Here is a 25,965-nt window from a genome sequence, read left to right on the forward strand (position 1 = left end):
TAAAAGACTTTTTTAAAAGTTATTCCTCCTATAAGAATTCTTTTTTCTTTATGTATTTTTGGATCTTTTACGTTCTGGATTTGGATCAAACCTCTGCTGGTACAGAATGGTCACAGGTTTATTGCAGAATGCTCACGTGGCCTCAGCCAGAGACTTGGATCTGATTAGCCCCAAATTCAGCTGGATCTGTGATTTTTTTATTATTATTATTTATTTTTCCCCTCCTTCCTCCCTTCAGCCTCCTTCACTACTCATTTAAAAACGCAAGATCGTCCTACTTAACATCCGAAAGGCTCATTAAAGGGCTCTATTGTTCCTGCATCCCAAATTCTCACTTGTTTAGATCTGCCTCCTGAAAGCCTTAGCGCTGTCTTCTTCCCCCAGGTCATGGATGGTTCCTCTTACAGACCAGGCTGGTGTGGAAAACGGGCAGGAATCTTGGCTTATGCCAGAGCTCACTTTTATTATCGAGCCCTGCCTATTAATGATCCCAACAGCCTTGGTAAAACCCACTCTGGCTGAAATCCTGCCCAACCCAGAACAAACCCCATTAGTTAAATGAAAGATTCAGCTCTTGAGTTAAGCAGTAGAAACTTGAGATGTAGATGGTCTGAAAGGCATTTGATCTTCCAGAGTTGTTGTAGTCTGTTTTGCAGCAACAATCTTTTGCCACCCTGTAGCAGTCCTAAAGTACTGTATGTATTGGAATATTCAATGGTTTTTTTCATCCTACAGGAGCGATTTCTAGTCTTGTTTTCTTCTCTGCAGGCTTGAAGACCATCGTGGGTGCCCTGATCCAGTCTGTGAAGAAGCTGTCGGATGTGATGATCCTGACAGTGTTCTGTCTCAGTGTCTTTGCTCTGATCGGGTTGCAGCTGTTCATGGGCAATTTGAGGAACAAGTGTGTGATATGGCCAATTAATGTGAACGAGACTTTGCTGGATAACGGCTCGAAGGGCTTTGACTGGGAGGAATACACCAACAATATGTGTAGGTATTTCTGCACTGATGCTCCCTAAAACCTTCTCCTTTGACTTAACGCTGCTGACCAGGATTTCTGGCTCGTAACGTGGTGTGTCCAGCTCTGTGCAGTAAAAGCCCCTTGCTCAGATATTTTCCATTTTCAGAAGCCTGGCTTTGTTAAGGTGTATCTAGTGGGGTTCATCCTGTTAGAAGATCTTGGCTGTGCTCTTTCAGCTGTGTATTTTGTCAAAAATGCATTTTTTTTTCCTGTTTTGTTTCCGATTAAAAACTGTTTAAATATGGTAAAGGGGAAGTAACTGCCTGTTTAAATCCTTGGGCTGAACTTCGGGTCCTTCACTTAGTTTTGCCGAGTTCTTCGGAGAACACACATGAAGTTGTTGGTGCCTGTTTGTGCTTCACAGCATCCTTCCACGCTGGCAGGGCTTCCGAGCTGTGGATGATCCAGGAACCAGCCTCCGAGTTTTCGTAACTCAGTTTCTTCCTCCCTTCTCACTTGGAGCTTCTCTACTCTGCAGTCAGCTGGTTTTAAATCTTTATTCAAAATGCTGTACTGACTTCCAGAGAGGTGTTTAGACACAGGCACAGTTAGTGGGGCTGGTGTTGCTTAAGGCTGAACTAGTTTACTGATGATTTTATCAGTAGGGGGATCTAGAGGGCTCTGAAGTGAAGGTTTTTATAGTGCTATAGTGTGTTAAATCCTCTAACTCCATTTGTGTGTGCGTGTAATCTTTTCTTTTTCATCTTCTTCAGCAAATTTTTACATAATTCCTGGTGCCCCTGATCCTTTGCTCTGTGGTAACAGCTCAGACGCAGGGTGAGTGTTGAGCGTTATTAAAAGTAGAGACTCTCCTTACCGTTGGTGTTGGCTAACGATGGCAAAACCTTTGGAATATTTCCTGCTGCTTGCTTTGTTGGTTCTGGTGTTATTTCAAATGTAAGAAGGTTTCATGTTTCTTAATCTAGTTATTAATCCATTGTTTTACCATCTGTTTGACTAATACAATGTAAGCTGACATTTTTCATGTCATCTCAGGAGGCAGCTACGGCTAATGATGCCAACTAGTGGCATTACTTCCCTCTGACCCCAACCATAAGAATCATCAGAGAAGTATGGGATGGAGGTTCAGGAGTGGAAGTTTTCCATGTGCTATTGCCTCCAGTTGGTTTTTCACCCACTCCTTAAGCTCTAAAGACACCTGGGCAAAAGCTGGTCCTTCCAGCTCGCCTCGGGTGAAGAGCCTCGCGTTGCCACGTCGTGTTTCCGTAGGACAAAGATAACAGGGCTCTTCTGAAATCCTCTCTGTGCCTCATCTGCTGTTCTTACTTGACCCGGAAAGCAAAATGCGTGCCCTTTGTTAGGAGGGTTGTGAAAATCCCCGTAAGCACGGCCAACGTGCATGTTGTCCACTTGCCCTGTCCCTTTTGCTGCCTCGATGCCCTGAAACGGCCGTTGTCTTCTCCACAGCCAATGCCCGGAGGGTTACACGTGCATGAAGGCAGGACGGAACCCCAACTACGGTTACACGAGCTTCGACACTTTCAGCTGGGCTTTTCTGGCTTTATTTCGCCTTATGACTCAGGACTTTTGGGAAAACTTGTATCAATTAGTAAGTAAACATTTTGCTTCAGTGTTAGACGTGATGAGAATTTCGGGACCACAAAAAGCTTTGGTTTATTCCTCCTATCTGAGAGAGTAACTACAAGTAAAGCTGCACGATGAGATGTTGGGTGTTCAGGAGGAAGGGGACATTACCTGCAAGCCAGTGTCGTACTTTTAAGCCCAGAAGGGATGGTGGGTCCTCAGCGTGAGCGCAGCTGAGCTGTGAATTAATTCTGGAAGAACCTGACCGCGTGCTGCGGGAGGTGGTGTGCGGTTCAGCTCTGCCCACGGAAGGTGCTCGGGCGCTTTGGAGGGCAGAGTGTTTCGTTGTAACCTGAGGATGGTGTGGGGACCTTGCTGAAATGGCTTTTCTTCTGTTTTGTTGTGTTTTAAAGGAATCCGAGCATTGAGTTTCACACTGTGCTTCTGAATCCTTTTCAGTTTGCATCTGTTGGATGTTCCCTTAGGAGAAGAGGAGGGATGTCACCTTCTGCATTTATGGCTAATGAATGTGCAGTGTCGTAGTGCTTTGCAGGGAAGTGCTGAGACGTTAAACGTTCAGCACCGCTATATTTTCATAGAAGCTTTCAGGTCAAGAAACTTGGGATCCGTTCACGTATCAGGTGTCCCTCTCAAATTGCTTTCCCCTTTCCTTTTCTCTTCCCTCTACCATGCTCTTCTACTTCCAGACCTTACGAGCGGCAGGAAAAACCTACATGATCTTCTTTGTCCTGGTGATCTTTGTGGGATCGTTCTACCTGGTTAATCTAATTTTGGCTGTGGTGGCCATGGCTTACGAAGAGCAGAACCAGGCCACGCTGGAGGAGGCAGAGCAGAAGGAGGCAGAATTTAAGGCCATGTTAGAACAACTGAAAAAGCAGCAGGAAGAAGCACAGGTCGGTGATTTTTGATGCATTCAGATATTGTTAAGATTTATTTGCCTGTTTTTACAGGGCAGTGATGTATAATAAAAAAACGCAGCAGCTCTGTGGCTGCCTTACCCTGGTGTCACGTCCTCTGTTGCCTGGGCTTGACGTTGTGCTTCATCTCCTTCCTGCTGCTGCTGGTTTTTCCTGAATTATATGCAAGCTTGCTGCGTTTATTCTGTATTAGAAAACTGCCTTCATGAAGGAATTTTTAAGTGTTCCCAGAGTTTCCAGTGAAGTGCAGGAATATCTCTGCAGGACAGACGAGTACGTCTTTGTTGGTCAAACGCTTGCAAACAAAGCTGAGAGACTGGAGGGATTTTAGGACCTGCAAAAGTGGACTGGAAAGACTTCTACAAGTCCTGGCTGCAGGTTTCTTCCGAGGGCAAGAACAAACATCTCAGTCGTGTCCCAGAGACTCGTGCTTCCGTGCATTAAGCCACACTCTTTCTTAAAGCCGAGTATTGATCGTGGTAAGATCCGATTTATTTTTCCGTTCTCTCGCCTTCCCCCTCAGGCTGCTGCCATGGTCACTTCGGCAGGGACAGTCTCGGAGGAGGCCGTGGAAGATGACGGTGGGGGGAGGATGTCTCGGAGCTCTTCGGAGATTTCCAAACTCAGTTCCAAGAGCGCCAAGGAGCGTCGAAACAGGAGGAAAAAACGAAAGGACAAAGAACTGTCGGAAGGAGAGGAGAAGTGTGACAACGAAAAGGTGTTCAAGTCCGAATCGGAGGACGGCATGAGGAGGAAAGCGTTCCGGCTACCGGATAACAGGCTAGGGAGGAAATTTTCCATCATGAACCAGGTAGCTTTCATTTCCTTCACTAATGTTTGTGCTTGCTTATAGTCAGGATAATATTCTAGTTTAGATCCTGATTAGTGTGTCAAAGGAAGCTGCCCACTGTCTTAAACGTGCCGTGGGCCAGGAGGACACTTACAGGCCAGGTTTGCACGCTCAGCCTGGCACGGCTGGTTCCTGGGAGTAGGGAATGTGACTGGATAACGCCTTCACCAATGTAGCTCAGCCAGCCAAGAGCAAACAGCTCTTCAAGCGTAGCCGACGACGAAGTGGTGATGGTTTGTGTAGACCCGCAGAGGGAGCGAAACCACTTCAGCAGCACTTGACAGCACTGCAGTGCTTTCCTTCCACGCTATTCACGCTGTTGTCGTTCTTTCTTTTCTCCCTCCTAGTCTCTCCTCAGTATCCCAGGCTCCCCTTTTCTCTCCCGACACAATAGCAAGAGCAGCATCTTCAGTTACAAAGGGCGGTTCCGTGACCCGGGTTCCGAGAACGAGTTCGCCGACGACGAGCACAGCACCGTGGAGGAGAGCGAAGGCAGGAGAGACTCCCTCTTCATCCCCATCCGCGGGCGCGACCGCCGGAGCAGCTACAGCGGCTACAGCGGCTACAGCCAAGGCAGCCGCTCCTCCCGCATCTTCCCCAACCTCCGCCGCAACGTGAAGAGGAACAGCACGGTGGACTGTAACGGCGTGGTGTCCCTCATCGGTGGCCCACCCTCCAGCATGCCTGGGGGACGCCTTCTGCCTGAGGTGAAAATAGATAAGGCAGCTCCCGATGGCAGTGTAAGGAAGGCAGTGAGTAGGCAGCGTAGGCATGGCCGTGCGTCCTCTCCTCTCCTCTTTGCCGCCCTGGGAGCGAGCCAGGACCCTGGCGAAACCAGAGCTGGTCTGTCTTGACCACGGACGATAAAGTCTGTGTTGGGTTAAACACCCTGTGCCTTGACTTCCCCTTTCTTCCCTTCTCCAACTCAGCGACCCGCCTCCCTTCTCCCTCTGGCTTCCTGGGGAAAAAAAAAAAAAGGCTTGGAATTGAGTCCTTAATTAAAGGACTAATAATAGCAGGAGTCCTCGGCGTATGTTGGGGAAACCAACCCGAGTTTGTTGCTGATGCTCTCTCCACAGTGAAATATTTGGGGATTTAAAGGGAAATACAAACAATCTTTTAGCCCTCGCTGAATTTTGCGAGGGAAACTGTTAGTAAAATAAGGATTTTTTTAAAAAGAAGTTTTTTGAATTTTTGAGTTTTCCTTGACTGTGACTTTCTGTAATTAGTTGAATTGGTATTGAGTAACCTTTTTAGTGGATCAACATTTCGGAATGCAGGAGAGAAACAAAGCTCTAAAAACCAGAGTATTACTGAGTGGGGCGTAAAAGAATTGGGATGAGATTGAAACAACAACTTTTGGGAGATACCTGAATCAATTGTTTCTGAGAAAAGTCTGGTTACCGTGCCTATAAATTCCAAGCTATTTTTTTCTTTAATTATTTCAATTCTTGCAACCTATTTGACCCTAATTAGTTACCTTAAGCATCAGTTGCTACCTGTTTTTTTTCTTCCCTGGTTAGCATGTTAATACAATGTTTTGCTTCAGTATTTAACCCTTTCTAACACAGCATGAACGTGGTAGGAACAGTAACCTGCACGATGCATGTGTAGAAGAGAAAGGATTACTTGGCAGCTGTTTTGCTGACTCTGTGTGTAGAGAGAGTTCAACACTCAACGAGCAATTAACTGTCGTGGTAGGAGAGCTGCATGGGCTGCGCAGAGAGCGCGGTTCACAAATGAGGGAAAAAAACAGTTATCTGTTAGTCCACGAGATCATCTGTGCCTGGCAGAGAGTGGCATTCCGGAGCCATCTCAGGAGGGAGGCTGTGAGGTGCCTTTAGCTGGGCATGGTCTTTGCTCCAGGGGGAGCAAAGTGATCCTGCACAGGGGCGAAGTCGAGACCTGGCGTCACGTCCCTGTCGTGTTGGAAAATCAGCTTCATAGTGGGTTAGAGTGGGAGAAATCTCCGCCGGATCTCGGCCAGTGATGTGGCCCAGCTGCTTTTATCCTAATTTCCAGGTGCAGATTTTGAAAGAAATGTTGATCCTGTCGAATTCTCAGTTGCTAAACCTTGTTAATTAATGGTGGAGTTCGTGCTCTGACCAGATGGGTTGTAAAGTGAACGAGTTAAAAGAGTCGCTGCCCGTCTGTGCTGTTCGATAGTAGTCCAGAGTGTAAATTACTTCGTACTGCAGCTGTCTTCATTAGAAATGTTCTTTAGAATACGGTCCTTAATTTGTCTAAGGCTGCAAAGCACTGGTGGTAGCAGAAATGAGGGCTTGAGGTTTGGTTTGACCACTTACATAACGTAGGAAAGTGAGAAGGATGGCAGGAACAAGGATGTCTTTCTCTCTTGGGCATGCCTGCCATATTTCTGGACTGAGAGTATGTAAAATCCTGGGAAGACGACGAGTTTGTGTTAATTATCATATGGATTTTGCAGGGTACTACGGAAATCGAAATCAGAAAGAAGCCTGGTGGGTCTCTCTTGGTCTCGATGGATCAGGTGAACGCATCCTATGGAAGAAAGGATCGAACCAACAGCGTCATGACTGGGTTGACAAACACCCTTGTTGAGGGTAGGTGTGCTTGGAAGGTCGCCTTTGGTGGGTTTCAGTGTGTGGGTATCGATTGCCCTCTCGTGGTGTGTTGTAGGAGGGCAGAGGACCATCCACCTGGCAGCCGTGGGATGGTTGCTCACCCCACATCTGCCCTGGGTGCCCTGTGCCGGAGCCGTCCCTCTGCACGGCCAGAGGTGCGGCCGGGCACGAAGTACAGGTACGGGCACGGGCGTCCGCTCCGTTTGTCCAAGGTGATGGAGGATGGTCATGGTGAACTTCAGGAGATGGCTGAGGGGATTAGAGCAATAGCAGGTCTGGAAGGGAGCAGGGAGAGGGTGCAGGTGGGGAGCACACGCTCAGGTCAGGCCCCATCTGTTCGGGCAAGTGCTGCACAGCAGAGACCAGGTTTGAGCCTTGAGTAGCTGGCAGAGGACCTGTGCCCTTCAGACATGCACAACTGACTGTCCCTGCTTCCCAGGAGTACACACTCATGCTTTAGTTCTGCCTGAACTTGCTTCTTCGGAGTCATTATTGATGCAGAAGTATTTATTAGACTCGATTTCACTTGGTTTTGCATCTGAATTCTATAGATACAGAGGTGAAGACAACAAAGAGTTGTAATTTTACAATAATGAGTTGTGGAGGTGATAGCACTAAGACAATGTCTGATACGAATGTTCTGTCTTCTGCCATTCCCAAGGACTGGAGAGACCCTCCTTTGCTTACAGTCCGTGGGAGAAAAAGATTTGAGCTGCACTAAGATCTGAGATGTGACAGCTGTCAAAAGAGAAAGGGACTTCTGCAGGAGGGAAATGCTGGAACGGACAGCACACGGCGATGAGATTTCCAAATCTGTTATGCGGGAGCCAGCAAGAATTTGTGAACAGCAGCCATATGAGGTTGATGATCTCAAATTCCTGCTGTCTCCTGCAATAAAATTGTATGAAAACTAAATATACTTAGAAACAGAGAAGGTTCTGCTGCTGCTTCCCTCCTGCGCAAACGCCCACAGGCTACAGTGCTACGGTCCTCTTTTTTAACTTCAGAAATTCCAAGGCAACTCAGTCCTAAGCAACCAGAGAACCAATGAGAGAGAGAGCGCAGTGGTCCTTTCCCTACCCATAAAAACCCAAAACTTCAGCATGAACAGCTGTGTAGTCTGAATGGAACCACTGCAAGTCAAAGAATAGAGGTGGGGAACTCCTGATTTTTAGTTTTTTCCCCCTAAGCACTCAAAATAAGCCACTTTAACAACAACAACAAAAAAAAATGGACACATAATCGTGTTTGATTTCTGTAAATGTATGCTGTTTGTCTTAATCAGGTTGTTCCTGTTAAAATCCTTTGCAGCATTACGTCATGTGTTTCCTCTTTTAGACCGTGTCTGCATTCAGCACAGAATTCATTTAAGTTATTTAAAAACTGGCACCAAAGACAGTTTAGAATCTGTAACTTCAATTTCAGCCGTTTTACCTTGATCAGTTCTGGGTTAAATATATCCCTTGGTTTAAAATAATTGGGATTGAATCACAACGTCCACGTGAGGCTGTTACGTGGGTTTAGAACTTCACTTCCTGGTGGCCTCGTGCGGGTGTGATGGAGCAGGGACCAAGGAGATGTCAGTGAAGCTCAGTACAAAGACTTGACCCAACTCTTCTCTCGTGGCCATTTGCACGATTGCCAGTGGTCGTTTGTGGCTTAGCAACTCTGTCTTAAACTATGGCCAAGTGTCCAGAAGTTCTTTTGTTTGGAGTGTCGTATGTACATACGGCAAAACATATATTTGGCCCAAGAATATGGAATTGTGGAAGCAGGGAGCCATGAGAGGGGCTCATGACAGGCAAGATCAGACAGTGTTCTAGCTGTGCTGAGAGACAGATCCAGCAGTTTCAGAGGTGAAGACTGAGCTCTGTTGCTGTTTTGTTTTGTAACTGTAGAGCTGGAAGAGTCCCAGAGGAAGTGTCCCCCTTGCTGGTACAAATTCGCCAACACCTTCTTGATCTGGGAATGCCACCCCTACTGGATCAAGCTGAAGGAGATTGTCAACTTAATTGTCATGGATCCTTTTGTTGACTTGGCCATCACCATCTGCATTGTGCTGAACACTTTGTTCATGGCCATGGAGCACCATCCTATGACCCCAGAGTTTGAAGAAGTGCTCGCCGTAGGAAATCTGGTAAGACAGTATTGGTAAATATTCCTTATAGATCCACTCCTACTGGGATACATCGCTTGTTAATGTAGAATTAGACTGAAAGAACTGCGGTTCCAGGCTCTGGAGGGCACTGGGCAGCATGAGTTTGCCCTCGCCGCTGTCTGTGACCACTCAGAGGTGTTTGCCAAGGGTGCACTTCTCTGGTCAGAATTTGTTCCTACTGAAAAATCCATCAGTGAATTCCTGGTATGCCTGAGTAGGTCAGTGATATTTGTGCTGTGCCAGGGGAGAGGAGACCACCGCGGGCAAGCACGTGGCATGGCACAGGCCGCGCGTTCGGCACGGCGTGACAAGTCGCCTTGTTCGATGTTCAGCCTGAAGGTCAGAAAATGAAGAGAAACGACACTTTGCCTGTTCTTTGTCTGTCTCTCTCCTCGCCGCTCCAGGTTTTCACTGGGATTTTCACAGCAGAAATGTTCCTGAAGCTCATTGCCATGGATCCCTACTATTATTTCCAGGAAGGCTGGAACATCTTTGATGGATTTATTGTCTCCCTCAGTTTAATGGAGCTGGGTCTAGCAGATGTGGAAGGACTTTCTGTGCTGCGATCTTTCCGATTGGTATTCCATGTTCCGCTTCTTTTTGAATGTTGCTATCTTGGAGCTGCTAGAAAGCTTTTTACGTAAGAAAAGGCAAAACCCACTTTTCTCTGGTTTTGTGGAGGACAGAGCTGGAGTAGCGTTGTTTTTGTGGTCTCTTCTTACTTCACAACTGCTGTTCAGGAGATCTGAGCAACAGCTCGTTACATTTAGGCAGGGAAGGATGACTGGGGAGGTACCTTGGTGCAGGATACTTAGTATGGGTGGAGATGGAGCGTGTTAGAATGTGCCTCTTACTTCATGTGACCAAATTTGAAGGATTGTATATTGTAAGTGCTGGATACCTACAGCCTTCATGCGCTTTAACTTGTGCTGTCAGTGGTTAAACTTTTTAAAAAGTACATTATAAAAACCTCAAGGTTAGATTTTTTGGGTGCAGAGAACCACAACCGAGGTCAGATTTTCCAACGAGCACAGCACTCAGAAGCTCCTGCTTGTATCCAGTCTGTCTCCAAATGAGATTCTCTAGGAATTAAACTTTGACTGCGTGTTCTGGATATGCCAGGAAAACAAATCCTTTTTTTCCAAAGGAAGATGGGAAGCATTCAGGAAAGAAAAAAGCAATTTTTGGTGACACAGCCCCTTTGAATAAATCTCCCGACTTCCTTAATGTTGCAGAGTTTGCAAAGCAAGATGGAAGCTCCATACTTGTCCTTTGTAAAGGGCGGTCACGACGTGAGGGATAACTAAGCACAAAGTACAGGAGGCCAAATTCAGGGAGAAGTTAAGCATTCCCTACTCCCACTGACTTCAGTAGCAGAGCATGGGCTTATGTTTACATGAAATACAAGATGGTTGATGTTTAGAAAGTTCTACCTGCTTTTCTTGAAATTAAATTGTGTCATTTTTCTGTTTGTGCTTTTTTTTTTTTTTTTTGTAGCTGAGAGTCTTCAAACTGGCCAAGTCCTGGCCCACTCTGAACATGCTGATAAAAATCATCGGTAACTCAGTGGGTGCTTTGGGGAACTTGACCTTGGTGCTAGCCATCATCGTGTTCATCTTTGCTGTGGTGGGCATGCAGCTCTTCGGCAAAAGCTACAAGGAGTGTGTCTGCAAGATCAATCCGGAGTGTGAGCTACCCCGCTGGCACATGCACGATTTCTTCCACTCCTTCCTTATTGTCTTCCGTGTGTTGTGTGGGGAATGGATTGAGACCATGTGGGATTGTATGGAAGTAGCGGGACAGGCCATGTGCTTGATTGTCTTCATGATGGTCATGGTCATCGGAAATTTAGTGGTCAGTAAATGGTTACTGATGGTCTTTATTGGTTGCCTCTGGGTGGGGTAGAACGTGGGGAGACCACAGGACTAGGGAGTGATGATGTGTGAGTCTCTTGGGGTCCTTCATGGCCTTCGACGTATGAACAGTCCTGTTGGCTTTGGTAGCACAGTGTTAAGGATGTGCTTTGCCTGGTAAGGACCTTGAACAGTTGCCCATGAGTAAAGCATCCGAAGGCTTTGTAACAAAAGCTGGAGGCCCAAAATCCTCAGTCGGAGGGGACAGACCCAGCCTTGCCTGGGGGGGTAAAAGAAGCTTCAAAGGAGCACAACCTGACTTTTCAAATGCTGGGAAGGGAAATAACGTGGCACGCAGGGGAAGGTCCTGAAGTGTTAAAATCAGGCTGGAAATTTCTTCTAAAATCTGCTCAATCATGAGGTTTAGCTGGGTGTGAGAATGGGCCGGTGAAGTTGCACGGGCTGTTGTGTGGGAGGTCAGGCTGGATCATGACGTTTTCCTTCTGGTCTTCATGAAGAAAAGTCTCTGGAGGAAAACGTAAGCAAGAATGAAGTGGTGTAAACAGTTGTGAGGTCTGAGGGGACTCGTCTCACCTAGAGATTTTGACAAAATAAGTCTTGAGGACTGTCACGAGATGTGGGTAAGGAAACAGAGCTGGGAGTGATCACTCAAAATGCCTAAATTGGGCCCTTCTCCTTTGAGCCAGAGACAGGACTAAACCAGTAGCACTGAATTTAAATCCCTTGGATGGCTCCTGCCTAAATCCCTCCAATTACTGATCCTGGAGGGATCCTGGATCCAATCTGGATCCTGCAAGGGGTTCTGCGTCAGGGTCTTGGGGCCCCGTTTCCTGCACCGAACCCCGCTGACGCCAGCAGAGTTGTGCTGCACAGGGCTCCCCGGCTCACGGAGGGCGTTGCAGGATCAGGGTCTTGTTCCTCGAGTCCTCAGTAGGTCCGTGGGGCACCAGAGCTGGTTCTCAGAGTGGGGTTTGGAGACTTCGCTCTGCAGCCCCTCTCAACGTCAGCAGGACTCGGGTGGCTGAACACTCGTGGTCAGCTTTGGGAATCCAGCCCTTGTGTGTCAGCTCTGCCACGCGTGACCTCTTCTCCTTCAGGTGCTGAACCTGTTCTTGGCCTTGCTGCTGAGCTCCTTCAGCGCAGACAACTTAGCAGCAACAGATGATGACGGGGAGATGAACAACCTGCAGATTTCTGTTATTCGCATCAAGAAGGGCATTGCCTGGACCAAGGCGAAAGTGCGGGAGTTCATGCAGGCTCATTTCAAGCAGAGAGAGGCAGATGAGGTCAAACCCTTGGATGAGTTGTACGACAAGAAGGTGAACTGCATCGCTAACCATACCGGGGCCGATATCAACAGGGACATCGATTATCAGAAGAACGGCAATGGCACGACGAGCGGAATCGGGAGCAGTGTGGAGAAGTACATAATAGATGAAGATCACATGTCCTTCATCAATAACCCCAACCTCACTGTCCGGGTGCCTATTGCTGTTGGTGAATCGGATTTTGAAAATCTCAACACAGAAGATTTCAGCAGTGACACAGATCCCGATGGCAGCAAAGAGGTAGGATGAAATGCTAAAAATTCACCCTAGTCGTTTGACCCTCGTGTCAGCACCTGGAAGCATCTTGGGAGGGAGAACTAGATAGTTCCACAAAACTTCCGTTTACAGTATGATGTTGTCTTTGCACCCAAGATGGAATTTTCTTGTGCTAGTTGCCCTGTGGAGAGCCACAAATACTTATATATAATATAAATGCTTAATACTGTCTCTCCTGTTAACTTAGAGATGTAAGATGGGTCAGAATCTTAATGAGGTGAAGCAAGGAAATAACTTTTATTACAGTAAATCTGGTGAACAAATTGCTGGGTCATCATGACACTTGATATTATTGAGAACTAATTATACATTGGATTGGGTTTTATTTTGTGTTCAAGAAACTTGATGATACCAGCTCCTCTGAAGGTAGCACCATTGATATAAAGCCTGAAGTGGAAGAAGTCCCTGTGGAGGCACCAGAGGAGTATCTGGACCCAGACGCGTGCTTCACGGAAGGTAGGATGACTGTAAGAGTAGAAAGAAGCCTCTGAGCTGTTATGGGCACCTATGTCTGCTGTAAGCCTGCCTTAAGTCTGGGTCTCAGTCTGGATCAGGGCTGGCTGTCAGCTCATTCTGAGACCCTTCTTGGACCCTGCATCACAGGTGAACTAGTTTAGAAGAATTTGCATCGTGAAGGCCTTGGAGGTCTTATTGCCATTGCAAGGCTCTAGATGACCTATAGTAGGGCAAGTTGGTCGTTTGTACAATTGATGCCTTGAGTACTTAGAAGCCGAAGAACCTGGCTTCTGGTCGAGTTTTTTTTCCCTTCTGTCGCTGGCCTCAATGTCTTTCAGCAGCTGATCCATTACAGGTATTCCCATGGCAAAGATATTCTAAATGGTTCAAGGTTATTTTATCAAGTTTTCCATTCCTCTTCCATCAAGTGCATGGATACCTCTCCGAACATAACGAGCCTAATCTGTTCACAAATCGATGTTAATTCGGGTGCCCAGATACCAAAGTGGCAAAAGCAGTCCTAAAATCCTCAAGAAAGCAAGAGTTTTAACTGAAACTGAGCACGTTGAATATTGTTGGCATCAAGACTGCTTCTAGACAATGACAATTTTAAGTTCTTACATTATTTCATCCGTTACCTGAACAAGATTCGGGCTCATACTCCTTTGTGCCCTGTCCCCGTTCCAGGTTGTATGCAGCGCTGTAAATGTTGTCAGGTCAATATTGAAGAAGGGTTGGGGAAGTCTTGGTGGACCTTGAGGAAGACTTGTTTTCTGATCGTGGAACATAACTGGTTTGAGACTTTCATCATCTTTATGATCCTGCTGAGCAGCGGTGCTCTGGTGAGTAAAGTACAGGAGTACACGTCGCTGAGCGGTGGGGCGTTTAGTTGGGAAAGCTGCATGTAGGAAATTTGGTGGAAAAGAAGGCTGTGCTGATTCTCACTTGGAAAAGCAACACAGCTCCATTGTGGTGGGTACTGTGCAAAACCCTTGATTAAAGATTTTTGTTTAGTTTAAATGAAGGATGAAGACTGAAAGCCTGAAAATGTGGGTTTTGATCAGAGCTTGGCTAGAAACGTGAAGATTTTGGACAAAGTCAGCCTGTGTCTATGTCTCCTGTTCCCATTCCTGAACAAGAATATTTATATTTGCCTTTTTCACTTTCCTGTCCTTGCAGACCCTCTTGACCTGGTGGTGTTACGCAGACCCAAATTAAGGCTGTGGTTGTGCGTGGTCAGTAGACAGGGTCAGACAACAAACAACTCAAGCACGAGTTCTAGGACAGAAGTCCACAACGATTCGTGTCCCACAGCAGTGGGCTGGTTTTCTTGACGTGCACGGTTTTCCTAGTAATTAACAGTAATTAACAGTCTGATTGCCAATAAACTCAGCCTTTTTGGATGTGCTGAGCTGCAGAGAAAACCTGCCCATGTGTGTTACTGTAGCGATACCAGTTCCTGAATGTTTAGATGTAAAAGCTTATACTCAGATCCCTAAAAGGCAGAGTTATTGTGTTATTTATTCCAGACTTTCCTTTTTTTATGGTGTTTTTTTTTTTTTTTTTTAATTTTGGTTTGGTGTTGCAACTACCAGAGCAGATAAGAAATGCAATTCCACTGCTCATCTCAGTCTTGTTTGAATGAGCTTCTGGATAACAGCCTTGACGTACGGAATAAATCCGATCTAATGACACGAGTACCTGGTTATTTCCCAGGCTTTTGAGGATATTTACATAGAACAGAGAAAAACCATCCGGACCATCCTGGAGTACGCGGACAAGGTCTTCACTTACATTTTCATCCTGGAGATGTTGCTGAAATGGTGCGCTTACGGATTCGTCAAGTTCTTCACGAACGCCTGGTGCTGGCTGGATTTCCTCATCGTGGCTGTATGTATCCTCTCCTCCTTGTTTTTGGTTGGAAAAAAATGTTAGGTAGAAGAATGCTGGGGTAATGTTGTCTCCTGAGAAGTGTCCTAGCCTGAATCATGAGGATTCGATCCCAGATATCTAAACCCCTTGAGCCCTCTGAGTTCCACCAGCGCTTCCTGTGCAACTGTGGAATTTCTGCCCTGCAGGTCCTAATGAGCCTGCAGAGACAGAGGAGGGTTTTCCAGCCCTTGGCTCTTTTGCTCCGTGGAAAATACTGTTTCTAAAGAGGCCTGCCCACGTGTTGAGCTACTGGAAGGTGTTAACAGTGGGAGAACTTGTGCAGACGTGGTCTTCCTTGGTGACACACTCCTCCTGTCATCGTTTGCGGGCGTTATTAACGCTGGGGGGGTGATGAGGCAGCAAAGTCTTCCCATCCTTCCACCTCACCAGGTTGGTTGTTCTGAACGTTGGGTGCATACACCTGTGAAAACCCAAGTACTTTGAAAGCTTCTTGGGCAAAATGAAGTTCAACATCCTCCTCCTTCTGTTAAAGAGATGTAGTGCCCCAGAGAGAGAAGGCAGGACCGTACCAAACAAACCAAACAAGATCTCTTGCTGATAAGAGATCGTAGCGTGAACAAGGGAAACGGTCCAGCAGGTGATCGCCCTGGAGTTCCCCTGCAGAGCATCTTGGTAGGAAAAATAAATCTCAGAATTAAAAGAAGAAAGAAAATAGAGAGAAGTGCTAGAAATACATTTGACTCTGAAGCACAGCAAGGGCATTTGAAATAAATGGAATTTATGCTGTCAAAAGCGGCAGAAAATTGTGGAATTCAATAGGGCTTGAAGTCCAAAGAATTGCAAAAAAAAAAAGGAACTTTGGAATCCCAAGTGCTTGAATTCGTTTTAAAATGTTTCATCACATCCAGTTGTGAACCAGTGTCCTTAGTGAGTGCTCCATGAGCAAGTATATAAAAAAAAATAAAATATTTTTCCAAGCTTCTCGTTTGGAACATTTTGAATATGATTCAGTTATGCCAAGTTGCTGTTCAGTGACATTATCACTCTGGAAATATTTCAGAGTAGGTGGAGGAACTATGCTTGGAGTTGGAATTCAGGGGCAGAAGTGACTCAAGATGTCTACGTTTCCTGCGGAAAACGGAATTTTTAAATTATTTTTTTTTAAAAAGAAAAAAAAATCCTCTCTGATCCCCTTAACACCTTTCCTCTTAACACACATCTTGCAGCAGTAACTCTTTTTTTGCCAAAAATAACCCTGTATCTCCTTGGCTGCTGTAAGATGGGGCGAACACGGAAAGTACCATCTATTTTTCTGTGCTGCTTTGAGCAGCGTGGTGCAGCGAAGGAAATTCTTTGGGGTAGGGAATTTCTGAGCACAGAAATAGCATTTGCAGTCCTGCTCCGTGTCGGGAGGTGGATTCCAGCTGTTGGGAAGAAAGTGCAGTTCCATCGACAGATGTGGTACAAGTTTCATTTTCTTCCCAAGTATGTGGCTGCTGGTGGGGTAAAGAAAAGGAACTTCCCCATCAGGGAACACATTTACAGGGAGGGAACAAGTGGATGTGTACGAGGATCCTGAATTCCCAGTGCTTTAGGAGAAATTGCTCTTTTCACTTGGTGTCCTAGGCAGGAGAGTTACATATTTTTGCCCGCAAAAAAAATCCGAAATGTGAATTTGAGATGCCAAAATATTACTGGACAAAACCTCAGCTGTGCATCGTGTCCTGTATCTGTTAAATCACGTTTTTTTTTTAAAACAACTTCTCTAACGTGACGTAGATGGGGCTCAAGTGCAGGATGGCAGCCGTAACTAACAGGGAATAAGCCTTTGCATCGTAACGACGCTCTTGAACGTTATTTTGCAGGTTTGATAGCATTGTCCAATAACCCTCCTCCTCTGCTTCCCAAAGCTTGCTGGGGGTGTTTGTGAAGACAAAGTCTTTTTCTGGGTAATAATGAAGGCTTCTGCTTTTCAGTCAATCTGGAATTCCTTTTGTCCGACATCGGTGCCTGCTGTGTCTTCTGGCGGAGCGTCCCGAGAGAATAATACTGAAAAGACCCCATGAAAGCTCAGCCAGCCTTTAGTGGGGTTACTGCCCTCCTCTTAGTGCCTGCTCCGGAGCGGGGCCTTATCCCAAGGGGAAGAAGCCCTAAAAGTGAGGATTCAGCCTTTACCCCGCGTTGGATTGAGGGGATAAACCCCTCTGCTTCTCTGCAGAGCCCACACCTCCAAACTCTATCTGTATTTTGAAATTTGGGACCAGGACTTTAATGTAGCAGTGATGCCGTGGGCTTGGTCCTTCCTAAACAGGCTGATTTTGCTTCATGGAGGTTTTGTTATGAACCTTTGGGACACGCCTGGCATGTTTTTAATCCGTGTGATTTTAAAATTGGGAAAATCACGTGGAAAAACCAGAGCGCCTGGTTGCCGTATATCGTGGCTACTTATTTTGGGGCAGTTGTGAAGATAGAAAAAGCGTGCAGCACGTGCACAAACAGTTAAAATAAGGTGAAATCTCTTAAGTTTTCCCACATCTTCATGCATTTGAAATCTGGTCCTGAAATTTCCCTGGAACGTCTGTGGAATAAGCATCGTCCTTACAATTAATTTCACATTGTTATCTTAATATCCCTTTTTTTTTAAAAAAAAGAGTGATAAATGGGAAGTCTTTTATTCAGAGAATTAAGCTAAAAAATCCCACTTGTCATAGGAGGAGGTCTCATGTTTTTCCATTATTTGTTACTGTATATTGATGTCTTTTTTTTTTTTTTTATCCTTAAAAAAGGTTGAGATATCTGTTCTTATCCGTGTCTGTACTGTGATATGAGCCAAAACCAGCAGATAGTGGGATGCTGGTGAGGTGGTGTCTGTAGGTGCTCTTCACATATGGCCAAGTCATGTCTGATCTGATCTAAAGATTTTTCCCTTGGCGGGTGGGGAACGGACTGCTGCCCTGAACGCACGTGCCAGGTCAAAAAGTAGATGCCCCCATGTTTTCAGTCTTTTGATAACACAGAGCTGCATCCTGCAGGACCCTGATATTTGGTGATTCACAAGCGTAGAGCCTAAACTTGCTTCTGGGCTGCTAAAGGAAATAGGTTGTGGTGTTGAAAAATGGATGTAAGCAAGCTGTCCCCAGCTGGGTCGCAGCGTATGAGCCCCAGCAGCCACGCAATCGCCGTACGCCTCAGTTTACCCATAGAATCATAGAGTGGTTTGGGTTGGAAGGGACCTTAAAGATCATCCAGTTCCAACCCCCCTGCCATGGGCAGGGACACCCTCCACTACACCAGGTTGCTCAAAGCCTCATCCAACCTGGCCTGGAACACTGCCAGGGATGGGGCAGCCACAGCTTCTCTGGGCAACCTGTCACCACTCTCAGAGTGAAAAATTTCTTTCTTATATCTAACTTAAATCTCCCCTCTTTCAGTTTAAATCCATTGTCCCTTGTCCTATCACTACACACCCTTGTAAAAAGTCCCTCTCCAGCTTTCCTGTAGGCCCCCTTTAGGTACTGGAAAGCTGCTATAACATCACCCCGGAGCCTTCTCTTCTCCATCTGTAAAATGGGTCCACCCCATCCTCAGAGACGCTCACAAACATCCCTGCAACTTCAAGCAGGCAAAAAAAACCCAGCATCCCACAGTTGTTCCGTGTGAAAAGCAGCAAACCCACCCCCCTCCGCGGGCTTTTGGGCAGTAAGTCCCAAAACTTTTGGGCTGGCCGGGCGCGATGGGGTCGGCGTTCACGTCTTTCGGAATCCCTTTGGCAGGAGCCAGCTCGGGCCCGCATCCCGCAGCCGCATCCCGCATCCCGCAGCCGCATCCCGCCCCCGCGAGCAGGGTGGCTGTGCTGGTTGAGCACAGGTTGTGCAGTGTGTGTATTTATCTGTATTCTTTCTCATAGGTACCTTTAAAATTTGTCTGGCTTAAGTTTATTGGGAGCCGCTGGGATCCTGCAGACAGGCAAGGGCGAGGGTAAGGCTTTTGTCATCGTTTGGGCTCTTCCTTCCGACAGACCCCTGCTCCGTCTGTGTGTCTCTGCCTCTCTCTCACTTCTCTTGCCCCCCTGTTCCCTTCGGACGCCTCTCTCAACCGCATTATTTCCTTCCAGGTCGTTTCAGTCAAGTGAAGTAGGCAGCTGGTGTCATGTCTTCGGTATTTATGGAGGGGGACGCCCGGGTTGGCAGCCTGGGCTGGGCAATCAGTGCTAGGGCACTCGTTCTAACAGTCTGGAACCTTTTTTTTTTTCTTTTTTTCTTTTTTTCTTTTTTCTTTTTTTTTTTGTTTTCTTTCTTTTTTTTTTTTTTTTCCCTCCTTTCTTTTCTATTTTCTGTGTAGGTCTCTTTAGTCAGCCTTATAGCTAATGCCCTGGGCTACTCGGAACTAGGTGCCATAAAGTCCCTTAGGACACTAAGAGCTTTGAGGCCTTTAAGAGCGTTGTCCCGATTTGAGGGGATGAGGGTAAGATGCCATTAGCAGCTGATCCTTCTGCATGCCCGTGGAGCGGTTTTTTTATAAGCATGCTAGAACTGATCAAAAGTGGCGGAAAGAAAATTCCAAACGGAATCATGATGCAGCTGCTGACTCGATCACCTCTACCGTGGATGCCCCCTCACCCTGCCCACCGCTGCACCCTCCCCTCTTAAGAAAGGGAGATGCATTAAGCTGCCTCATTACATTAATTACGGGCCCCGACCACATGCCGTTCGTAGACGATGTCGACACTTGGCTGTTCTCATTTAGCCTGGCTTTTACCTCGAGCATCCCAGGGGGCTTCTCAGCTGGAACTTTTTTTGATCTAGGGAGAATCACCAGGTGCAAAGAAGCAGAATTTGAACCAGCTCAGTGTCTCCGGCCCCTCCAAGCGTTGGCCGCTGGTGGAATTGGATTGAAAGAGTCTGTTGGAGGGGGTTTGAAAAATGCAGTCTGCCTGCAAGGGGGGAAAAGGCTGTTTCCTTTCTGGGATCACTCCAGCCTTCAGGAAGGGACTGGTGGGGAGCTCAGCTGTTTGAAAGCAAAAAAAAAAAAAAGCAAACCACAACAAAAAAAAAAAGGCTTTGGTTTAATTCCTCTTGTTGCACCTTGTCGTTCTCGGTCCAGTCTGGGGGTGACTGGAAGCCTTGTCTGGTAGTGAAGCTTTTCCTTCCCACTCCCTCCCTTTTCCCGTGCTTTATGGTCCCCCCCTGTCCTGTCCCTGTGGAACTGTAGCAACGAAGCACAAGCAAAGCATTGAACTTAACGAGCTTTCCTCAAATTGCTAGACGGCACCCCTCGGGGCGTTGAAATTATTGCCATGTCGCACTACTTTGCCACTAGTGTTCTGTAGTTTAGTGCTATTTTTTTTTTCCATTTGGGATTGAAATAGTCTTATAAGAACACGCCAAAAAAAATGGGGTTTTTCTGTTAAGCAAAGGGTATGTTGTGTGAATGGCTCTCCCAGTTACTCTGAGAACAGGAATTCAGGTCTCTTGTGCTAAATCCCAGTCAGCTCACAAGCAGAGATATTGCAAAAAAGAAAATTCTGTAGATTTTTTTTAAAAAAGGGAAGGGAATAGCAGTCACACAGTTTTAATTCAGGATTTGACTGGAGCGATTCCGCCCGGATCCTTCTGATCTCCCTTGAATTTGCTGTTGTGTAGGTACCGTAACAAACCCAAGGAGGGTCGTTTCTTCCCTAGCACCTCATCCTGCTACTGGTTCTTTGTGTCGGTTCATTCTAAACTTTATTCTGGAATAAGAGGCACAAAGGATGAAAACTTTTCCATCGGCTGTTCCTGGGCTGGGTTCAGGTCCCGCCTAAGAGCATGATCACAAAGGAAAAGACTCAGCACTAAACCTGTAGGTATTAAATCCTTTTTTTAGGCAGTGCTGGAGAGAAGCTGTGATTTCTAATGCACAGTCAGGGAATTCTCCTGCTTAAATTGGGGGAATTTCACCACGGCAAAATCGATAGAGAGTTATGCCTGCCGCCCTGTTAGGTACCTAAACCCAATTATTTTTCCTTTCTTTTGGCTTGAAGACAAGTGTCGCTGCCCCATACAACCAGAACCATCCTTCCGAGCCGGGGAATAGAGATTTGAAATGCCTTTGCAAAAGAAATATAAAATGTAGTTCTTTGCTTTTCTCTACTCCGTGGTAATCTGCGTTTTCAAGAGCTTGCTCTGCTCCTAAATTACTCAGGGAGTTTGCCAGTAGTGCCGTGAAACGTGCATGCCTTCTTGCCAGTCTGCACCCAAAAGCCATGTTCCTTCTCTCCGACCTCTCGCCGTGCTGTGCAGAATTAACCTGCTGCCACTGACCATCTTTCAGGAGGAGATGACATTTATCTTTTTTCCTGCTTCCCATGATGAACTGGAATAAAGCAGCGTGTTGGTAACTGGAGGAGATCTCCAACCCAAAAGGCGTCCCGCTGTCGTGCTGGTGCTCAGCAGCAGAGCGCTTGGGTGAAGGGAGAAGGAAAGCAAAGGTGTCCTCTCCAGAGGGCCTGACTCTGATCTGTGTCTTTATACCTCCTCAGCTATAGAGTGATGAATTCCTGACGTCATTTAACAGTTGTCGTAACGCCACGTGCTGCCCAGATCGCTGCTGTCTTCGATTTGCCTCCGTGTTTACTACGCCAGGCTCTCGGTGCAGAGCGTGTCATATGGGTGTCCTCTCCAGGAGGAGCGAGGGGACCCTGGATGGTGGCCACGAGCAGTGGTGGCTCAGGTGCCGCTACTCCCGGCATCACCGTGCAGGGAGAAGTCTTTCAAAACTAAGGCAAAGGAATAAAAACAGTTTAGATCCCGTTCTTCTATTAAAGGAACCTAAATTAGGAGAGTGTAATAAAAAATTTAATATCCTGCCGACCTCACTCTATTAAAAGCCTGACAGCTTACATTTTGTCATGTGTTGGCCAGGGATGCTTAGGGACACGGTGCTCCCGAGCCCCGAAAGGCTAAAATTAGGAGAACGGTGGAATCATAGAATCATAGAATGGTCAGGGCTGGAAGGGACCTTCAAAGGTCATCTAGTCCAACCCCCCTGCAAGGAACAGGGATATCTCCAACTAGATCAGGTTGCTCAGGGCCTCGTCCAACCTGACCTTGAACGTCTCCAGGGATGGAGCATCCACCACCTCTCTGGGCAAGAAGGTGGAAGATGGAAGAAGCGAGCTCTGACCAAAACCCGTTCTCGCTTCCCGCTGCGTTTGCCGCGGTTTGGAGGAAGGAACATGGCTTTTGTGTCTCCTCGAGCCTGCGTAGCTGCATGCTCCTCGCTGTCTGCCTGAGACGACGTGATCGGCCTCGCTTAGCTCCCAGCTCACGACCTCCATGTGTTCAGCGCTTGGTGTGACCGGAGCGCTGCCGGCCTCGGTCCTGTCCCCGCCGCGGTCGGTGGCACCGGTTTGCTGGTGGCCTCGGTGGGAGCGGGCGGCAGCCGTCCGAGTGATAACAGCCTTGTTTGAACGTGGGGGATGGCCGTAAGGGCCACTGGCTGACAAGACCCATCAAATCCATGACCAAAGTGGCCTCCAACTCGGCTCTGAGAAAATTCCAGCTAGGAGCCTCTTTGTTACTAAGAAGAGAGTCTGAGCCTCACTCAGTAACGCCCCCCCCCCCTCCCTTTTGGCAACTGAAATTATTTAAAATAATCGTTGTTTGACTAAAGAAGTAACGAGCCAAAATCAAACACAGCAAACCTGGCGACCTGGCCCGTTTGGTGTTCAAAAACAGAGCTTCCCTAGGTGGCTTTTGAGCAGAAAGTGTTTTTTTTTACCGCTTGGAATAAGTTCACTGCCAACTTCTGCGTGGAGCAAACGCCACGGATCTGTCAGTGGCCTTACCTCCTATTCCCCCCCCAAAAACAGCTGTACTGATGCTTGCTGTTTCCTGCCTCGTGTTTTATACTGAAACTTTTTCCCACCCCTTCCAACACAGGTGGTTGTCAACGCCTTGGTTGGCGCTATCCCTTCCATTATGAATGTCTTGTTGGTCTGCCTTATCTTCTGGCTGATTTTCAGCATTATGGGGGTTAACCTGTTTGCCGGGAAATATCATTACTGCTTTAATGAAACAGCTGAGGAGCGCTTTGAAATAGAAATTGTTAACAACAAGACGGACTGCGAAGCTCTGATGCCGCCCAACTCCACCGAGATTCGATGGAAGAACGTGAAAATTAACTTTGACAACGTTGGGGCAGGATATCTGGCTCTTCTGCAAGTTGTAAGTTTTGCTTTCACCACCCCCCTCGTAGTGGCAAATACAAACTGCTCCCAGTGCACTGTGACTGCTTCCCATGAAACACAGCATCCCATTGATCCCGCTCGGGTTTGGGTCTGGAATAAAATGGCCATTCCCTTTGCCTAACACGGGTCTCCCAGCACAGCAAGTGGCCCCAACTCTGCTCTTTGAAGAGTCTACCAAACCTTTCATGAGACAGCAGTAAACCTGTTAAGATTCATTTAGATTTATTTCATTTAGATTAAAGGAAAAGAGAAATATTTAGGTAATGTGCAAGTTCAGTGTACAGGGTGATCAGCAGTGCTGGGGAATCCGTCAAGGAGCTGACACAAATCAGACTTTTCTTTTATTTTGGGTGAATTCTAAGAGAAAGTGTGTTTTCTTTGCCAGGCTACTTTCAAGGGCTGGATGGACATCATGTACGCGGCAGTAGATTCCAGAAAGGTAAAGTGCATGACCACAACCTCCCTTCCCAGTATTTTCACTCTGCTGTTTTACTTTGATAAAATCAAGAGTAAAATTTGTAGCACTGCACCTGTATTAAGTATTTAATGCCGTGGTGGTTTCGTTTGCTCCGTTGGTGTGAGAAGTTAAAAGATGCTCAAGAAAATCCCCAAAAGGGCAGGGCTCTTCTGGTGGCTTTCGGGGCAGGGAAGCTCCTACTGGAGCAGAAATCCAGTGAGGAAAGGAATACAGTGAAGTTCTATATTTCATCATCAGAATAAATTATGGGGAGGAGTTAGCTCGAAGGTCCTCCACGAACCTTGCATCTCCATGGGAGCCCGAGTGTCGGTTTGAATCCAGTTTTGAAATCATGTCTGGGTTGGAGCTTTTTCTTGAGGCACTTTTCCTGTTCTCGCATGCTGGAATCATGCAAATACCATTACTTCCTAATTTTTTTTTTCCTCCTCTTCTCTGGGTTTTGTATGAAAAGATTTTGAAAGGGATTTGCTTGACCTACTACGTGGAAACAAGTAGTATGACTGTGTCAGGACAGCGTAAAAAACGTGCTCCTCTTTTTTCGTTCAGCTGATGGTCTTACACGGCCCCCTTCAAAAGAAAGAATGATGTCTTCACTTTGACAGTGCTTGGCATTAAAAAGATCATTTCCTTTGTGATTTGCAAATTAACGATGTATTTTGCGGGAACTGACCTCATTTACAGTGAAAGTCAGTTTAAGCTGTAGCATATTAGATTTCTGAAAATTAGATCACTGTCCTCCGGGTCCGTACATACAATATACATGCAAATATTTTTGCTTTACTATGAACACTGTGAGGACACAGGTTTTCCATATGTAACTACAGCTTAATGAAGCACACCTGCCTTGCATGGGAATACTTGGAGACATGACCAGCCTTATTTTGACTATGTTTATATGATGTCTTTGAAATGTCATTTTTATTTCTCTTCTCATCTCCCGTTCAGCAAGAAGAGCAACCCAAGTATGAGGACAACATTTACATGTACATATATTTTGTTATCTTCATTATCTTCGGCTCCTTTTTCACCCTGAACTTGTTCATTGGTGTCATCATTGACAACTTCAATCAACAAAAGAAAAAGATAAGTGATCTGTGTTTGCTGATTAGGAGGAGACCTGTTAGAGGAACGTGGAGTCCTCGTGCTGATGGGTTTTTCTGCAAAATAAAGGCTGAGGATGCTGATGAGATGGAGGGGATGGGGAAGGGCGTAGTGCAATAAAATGGGTTATTTGTAGAAAAATACTCAGTACACTTTGGGTATTAGTGTAAGTTATTTCTCTCTGAAACAGCTGCCACCAACTTCCCACGTGGCAGGTGTCCTCCTGACTTGGCTAGGATGTTAGTCCTTTCCCTTCTGGTGTATGAGCCGATTGTAACCAGTTTTCCTTTTGCCCCTTTACTTTGGAGGTCAAGATATTTTCATGACAGAAGAACAAAAGAAGTACTATAATGCCATGAAAAAACTGGGCTCAAAGAAGCCTCAAAAACCGATTCCCCGACCTCTGGTGAGTACGTTATAAAAGGAACTGAAGGAAAAATAAAAACCTGCAGAGTAGACTTTCAAAGGAGCTTCGGCTCCAAAAGCATCCTTTGTTCTGACTGATGCTGGACTCCACATCACCATGTTCTTGTCATTTTAGTTCAGGGACGATCTGAGAAAGGTTAAAACGGGACAGCTGTGCTTGGTGTTAGTCGGTTGGCTCACTCGAAGCAACGAGGCACCACTGCAAGGCAGACCTGGCTGCCTTCTCCAGCTGTGGATGGAAGGGCATTGCCCTGCCTGTGGTCTCAGCAGAGAGGAAGATATGCTGGTAATAGGGTTGTGGTAGCAGGTTTGAGATATAAATTGAGATATAAATAATCCCTTTCCCTTAAACAGGCTGAATTGTGGCTAGAGTTTGCCTTGAAAACTTCATGACTTACTGAAAAAACTGTGTCCTCAGCCCTGTTCCCACCAACAGTGAAATAATTTGTCGACTAACAGTTGATTTTTTTGGTTTGTTGTCCCTCTCCTGTTGCGCAGAACCGCATTCAAGGAGCTGTCTTTGACTTTGTCACTCAGCAAGCGTTTGATATAGTCATCATGATGCTCATTTGCCTCAACATGGTGACCATGATGGTGGAGACGGACACACAAAGCAAGCAGATGGAGGACATCCTTTACTGGATCAACCTGGTGTTTGTCATCTTCTTCACCTGTGAGTGTGTGCTGAAGATGTTCGCCTTGCGGCACTATTATTTCACCATCGGGTGGAACATTTTTGACTTCGTGGTTGTGATTCTGTCCATCGTGGGTAAGTGTGACACCAGTGA

General features: G+C 46.4%; 1 protein-coding gene across 8 annotated transcripts in view; it reads left to right on the top strand.

Moving 5' to 3' along the window:
• SCN8A (sodium voltage-gated channel alpha subunit 8) overlaps positions 1–25,965 on the top strand; it is a 42,787-nt gene that overhangs the window by 14,776 nt on the left and 2,046 nt on the right. For 2 of the 8 annotated variants that reach the window (XM_086628648.1, XM_086628647.1), the window contains exons 6-25: positions 769–990; positions 1,735–1,798; positions 2,450–2,591; positions 3,274–3,480; positions 4,028–4,315; positions 4,702–5,094; positions 6,801–6,936; positions 8,856–9,094; positions 9,520–9,693; positions 10,613–10,969; positions 12,087–12,557; positions 12,932–13,049; positions 13,737–13,891; positions 14,766–14,939; positions 19,284–19,406; positions 22,865–23,149; positions 23,558–23,611; positions 24,596–24,733; positions 25,053–25,157; positions 25,676–25,946. In XM_086628648.1, the coding sequence (XP_086484774.1) occupies positions 769–990; positions 1,735–1,798; positions 2,450–2,591; positions 3,274–3,480; positions 4,028–4,315; positions 4,702–5,094; positions 6,801–6,936; positions 8,856–9,094; positions 9,520–9,693; positions 10,613–10,969; positions 12,087–12,557; positions 12,932–13,049; positions 13,737–13,891; positions 14,766–14,939; positions 19,284–19,406; positions 22,865–23,149; positions 23,558–23,611; positions 24,596–24,733; positions 25,053–25,157; positions 25,676–25,946 (4,116 nt within the window). Of the gene's footprint in view, positions 1–768; positions 991–1,734; positions 1,799–2,449; positions 2,592–3,273; positions 3,481–4,027; positions 4,319–4,701; positions 5,107–6,800; positions 6,937–8,855; positions 9,095–9,519; positions 9,694–10,612; positions 10,970–12,086; positions 12,558–12,931; positions 13,050–13,736; positions 13,892–14,765; positions 14,940–19,283; positions 19,407–22,864; positions 23,150–23,557; positions 23,612–24,595; positions 24,734–25,052; positions 25,158–25,675; positions 25,947–25,965 lie in introns of all 8 variants that reach the window. The other 6 variants (XM_009992284.2, XM_086628650.1, XM_086628652.1 and 3 more) reach the window with 4 other exon arrangements.

Source organism: Tauraco erythrolophus, chromosome 31, assembly GCF_009769465.1.
Source record: "Tauraco erythrolophus isolate bTauEry1 chromosome 31, bTauEry1.pri, whole genome shotgun sequence".
NCBI lineage: Eukaryota > Metazoa > Chordata > Aves > Musophagiformes > Musophagidae > Tauraco > Tauraco erythrolophus.